The following is a 5,000-nucleotide window of genomic DNA, read 5'->3' as shown; positions in this document are numbered from 1 at the left end:
TGCCATAACCCTGAACAGTGTTTGTGCCACGATTGGTGCGGATTGGAGCATCGGTGCGGCTCTGGCCCCTTGGGGCCACACGTGGCCTCTGCTGTGACTATTATGAACAGTGTTTGTGACACTGCTGTGACTCCTGAACAGTGTTTGTGCCATGTTTGGTGCAGATTGGAGCCTTACAAGTACGTTTGTTATGTTTGTGGCGTCCACCGTCTGCAATTTGAATATATAGGATTGTGTTTCACCTGTGCTACAATATGCTAGTGCTGCAAATAATATTTTTTTGTATTGATTAATTTGTTAGTTATTTTTACAGCATGGCTCTGCAGGAGGCTAGCTATCTATAAGTGGGTCAGACTGTGTGTCTGTCCGGAGCTTAGCTCGCAAACTCCTGGACCGATCAGCACCAAACCTGCGTACGCTGCCTGTAGGCTAACTTTTATTTTATAATGGATGTCACTGGGGGTTGGACTGGGCTGAAAGCTTGCCCACATTTGGAGTTATACGCCATAGACACGTCATGGCCACATTGAATCCCGAAATCCACCATTCAGTTTTTTATTTAGTACAAAATGATGGTCAATTATTCTATAAAAAAAAGAGTTGTATAGATCACCAATCCATCGGCATCAAGTCCCATGATCATTTCAAGAATAAAGATACCAAGGATAAGCCAGTGAAGAATGAGTAGCTAAATGGTGAAATAATGAATGAATGTGTTAAGCGATGAGTGAATGACCTGGTCTGGTGCAACAGACTGCAGTGTGGGCGGTGTGACACCAGAGGGTGCTGAAGGGTTCGTCTTGGCCATGGAGGCGGGGCTGTTCGCCGCTCCTCGGCTGTTATTGGCCCTGACCACGTAGCTGTATTCCACGTTAGGCGACAAGAGGAAGTCATGGTAATGGGTTTCCGTCCCGACGTAGATGACCCCTCCGTCCCTGCGGAGTTCGTACCCTGTGATGACACCGTTAGGCTTCTCTGGACGCATCCAGCTGACCTCCACGGACTCTGGACCTGTGACCTTTAGATAAAAGGCCAAAGGTCAAATCATGTTTCAACTCATTGGTAGACAAAGGATACACTCAAGTAAATACTCAAGTATTAAAAAGATCAAATTACGAAGTACATTTTCAGAAAACGGCACATTGACAACTTCTTAGATATGCTATTTTTGTACGTTTTGGTCCCTTCCTAGAAATGTAGTGCAAAAGTACGATATTTCTATTTGAAATGTAGCAGTGTTAAAGTCATCAGTTTGCAAAAAAATAAACAACAACAAAATACTACAAACAGGTACAGTACTCAATAAATGTACTTAGTTACTGTCCACCACTGCTTTTAATCTATTAAAAGACTGGAATAAGTCTATAAGAAACAGTGAGTCTGAGTTACAACATGCATGTCTCACTTCCAGCCATGCCTCTGTCATTCATTGTCTTTGTCCAGAGGGGACAGCAGGATGTCTGTCCACAGGGAGAAAGATGGAACCACATTCTGCTTTATGCTAATAGAATGGCACGACTGCAGTGAATACCAATTCACAACTGTAATTACCCAACCCTGCATAGCGACAACAGAGAGAGTGTGTGTGTGTGTGTGTGTGTGTGTGTGTGTGTGTGTGTGTGTGTGTGTGTGTGTGTGTGTGTGTGTGTGTGTGGTTATTTAGTGTGTGAGGCCAGTGGACAAATCAATCATTTTTTAAAGATACAGTATAAGCACCACTACTTACTTAAAATAACTGTCAGGTTCACTGTTAAATACGATATCTCATAGTGAAAGCAATGAGGAAACACTGCTGATAATGAATAACCAAAATAATAAGAGCTTGGTCACTCTCCTTGTGGGCGAGAACTAAAGTTCTACTGCCCTGTGTCAAGATCAAGAATCAAGTGTGTCTCATGTACATCTCCCATGATATTATTCATCAACAAACGTATATCGAAATACTAAAGTATCTCCAATTCCATCTGGGGACAACAAGGATATGTATTGTAAATATAAAATAACTTAACATCTATTTTGATCCTGGGATCCAGCCTCTTTAAAGTATTTTAGCCATATTATTCTTTGAGGTCCTCAAATGAGCCCCCCCTCTCCTGTGAGAAACACTGACTTAGTGTATTGTACAACTATAGACATACTGAGGTAAAAGGCTTTAAGTGAAAGTAAACTATAAACCAATAATACCTTGAGAGTTGGGGACAGTAGACCAGTAGGAGGGGCCTCGTCAGTCACCGTGGAGGCTGTGGCGCTAGGGGTACACCCCCCACTGTTACAAGCCAATAGGACAAGTTGATACTGCGTGTGGGGGAGGAGCTCTGAGAGCGTCACAGATAAATCCCTCCCACGATACACCTCCTCCTCATTGAGCCTGAGCACATACTCCGTCACCTCTCCATTCTCTGTCAGTGGTATGTTCCAGGAAGCCTTTATACTGTGGGCAGCGATGTTCAGAGAGGGAAGTTCCACCGTGACAGGGGGGGCCTCTAAGGTTGTGATGTTTGTGTGTGTGCTGGTGACACATCCTTCAGACGTACAGGCGATGACTGCATACCTGCAAAACAGAACACAATGCAACGTTGTTCAATAGAACAAGACACAGGGACCTATTTTGTTGCCCTTAATTACCAGGTCTTATGCCTTAACTTAAGATCTTATGTTAAGACATAAGACCTGATAATTAAGACGCACAAAATAGGGCACACAGGATATAATAATGTTGTTGCTGGTGTACAGTTTGTGAATTGTACACTGGGATTGGTCTGAATTTGTGGCGAGATATGGTCTACTTTTGTGGCGAGATATGGTCTACTTTTGTGGCGAGATATGGTCTACTTTTGTGGCGAGATATGGTCTACTTTTGTGGGGACATACATACATACATACAGACCAACCCCTTCAGCAGCATGCCGTAAATGCCATAAAAACAAAGCACACAATAGACAACTAATGGAATCGAAGAGAATCTTATTGCCTAATCCTGGCTGAAAACACCATCGATGGTTATGACTGTCCACATGACATTTTTGAAACCATAATTCAAACTTTTTACGAGGCAATTCATCATCCCTCCAAGGCCTTCATTATACATTCAGTGTCATCCATTTGAGGACTCAAAATACCTGTACTCGGTAAAAGGCAGGAGGTCTTCGTCGGTGTAGCTGAGGACAGAGGGGTCAAAACTGAAGGAGAAACTGACATTGTCCCTCTGGATCCTGTAGGACAACAGCACTCCATTGGTCTCCAGTGGCGGTGTCCATGAAACCAGCAGCTCACTGGGGCGTCCCTGAAGGTGGGCGATTGTAGGAGCAACAAGGCCCCGAGGGGGACCCTGTTTAGTTGTCACAGTAACCCAGGGACTGACGGCGTGGCCAGCAGGGTTGTGGACACGGATGCTAAACTGGTACTGCGTCCATGGTCTCAGACCCGTCACTGTGTAGGAGAACCTGCCTGCATCCTCAGGAGAGGTCTCTCTGAACAGAACCTGGTGGACACAACCAAACCGCACTGTCCTTAATGGAACACCAACTAAGCTAAAGATGCTGAAATACAGTAACACAAACGTTTTTATGGCAGGCATTTTAAGATTTACCAGTTCGCTGTGATTATTGAATCCAAATCTGGGTTAGGTTCTTGATGAATTGAATACATAGGACCACAATGGAAACACGCCCTCAGGGCTTTTTGTGTTGTCCTTTTAGCATTTTAACTGTATATAACAGTATAACTGTACCTCTGTAATATTTGCAAACTGATAATAAAGTATTCAATCAATCAATCAATCAATCAATCAAGGTGACCTTTCAGGAAATGGTGGAGTGGAGTAGAAACTGTTTTCATTAATATCAAAAATTGTTTGAGTGAAGTTTATTATATTACTGATGATGATGTGTATAGAAAACAGATTTTTGTCTATGTTTTATAAGTAGCGAGCCAGGTGGCCCATAGTTCAGGAGCTCATCTCCTGTTTCCGTAGTGTGAGGCAGCTTGATGTACAAGTAAACCCCCCGGACATGTCGCTAGTATGTCTCAAGGACTTACCCCCAATCCAACCCTTGATGCTGAGTGCCAAGCAGGGAGGCATTGAGCCCAATTTTTATAGTCTTTAGTACAGGGGTCTTCAACAGGGGGTCCGGGACCCCTAGGGGGTCCACAGAGTTACTACAGGGGGTCCACCAAATCTTTGTGTGATGTGATTTTTGATCTACAGTACAAGCTTGTAGAACGGCTATTTTTTGGCAAAGAGGTGTTTGGTGTAGAGAAAAAAAAGAAAAAAGAGCAGACCAAGTAAACAAAAAAAAGTTAAATCTGAAACACAATTTTTATACAATATAGAGGGGGTCCCTGCTTCATCTCTCTCTCAGCTAGGGGGTCCTTGGCCTGAAAACGTTGAAGACCCCTGCTTTAGTATGACTCGGCCGGGCAATATGAACCGGCCGTCGCAGCCTCAGGGTGGGGGTTATAATTTACTTTTAGTCTATATGTTTTATAGTTTACTTTTAGTCTATAATATGTCTTATAATCATAGTTCACTTATAGTTTGGTTTTACCAACCTTCCCTCTGTCCAGGTCGTTTTCATTACTTCGCCCCCTACCCACTTCCTCCAGACTGCGTCCCAGCAACGAATACTCTCCTATTGGCCCATTGGGCTGGGAGGGCGGGCCCCAGGCCAGAGACACCCGGTCTGGACCAATGGAGAGTGGCGTGGGAGCGGGCTGTGCGGCGGGGGGTGCGGCGGCTGTGGTAGCGAGCTGGGGAGGGGTGCGTGTGCAGCCGGCTGAGGTGCAGGCTTCAAGGAGGAGAGAGTAAACGCTCCACGGTTCCAAACGACGGAACAGGAACTGGCGAGACAGACCGCTGAACTCCAGGTTCCCCTCACTGTACACGTTATACATCTGGACAGGAAAAAAAAGGAAAAGTTAAACAGAAGGAAAAGGAAGAGAAGTGACGTAGGGTCAGTTCAAATGAAGGTGTGCATGTAGCAATCCAGGGGTTCCCAAAC

General features: G+C 44.6%; 1 protein-coding gene across 1 annotated transcript in view; it reads right to left on the bottom strand.

The window, feature by feature from the left end:
- Positions 1–5,000, bottom strand: part of ush2a (Usher syndrome 2A (autosomal recessive, mild)) — a gene marked incomplete at both ends in the record, with an annotated part of 295,634 nt that overhangs the window by 21,033 nt on the left and 269,601 nt on the right. The window contains 4 exons of the mRNA XM_084054952.1: positions 737–1,018; positions 2,185–2,551; positions 3,120–3,481; positions 4,552–4,893. Coding sequence (XP_083911078.1) covers positions 737–1,018; positions 2,185–2,551; positions 3,120–3,481; positions 4,552–4,893 — 1,353 coding nt within the window. The remainder of the gene's footprint in view (positions 1–736; positions 1,019–2,184; positions 2,552–3,119; positions 3,482–4,551; positions 4,894–5,000) is intronic.

This window comes from Gymnoscopelus microlampas (genome assembly GCF_963454915.1).
Source record: "Gymnoscopelus microlampas genome assembly, chromosome: 1".
Lineage (NCBI taxonomy): Eukaryota > Metazoa > Chordata > Actinopteri > Myctophiformes > Myctophidae > Gymnoscopelus > Gymnoscopelus microlampas.
This window is presented reverse-complemented; position numbering and strand designations above follow the sequence as displayed.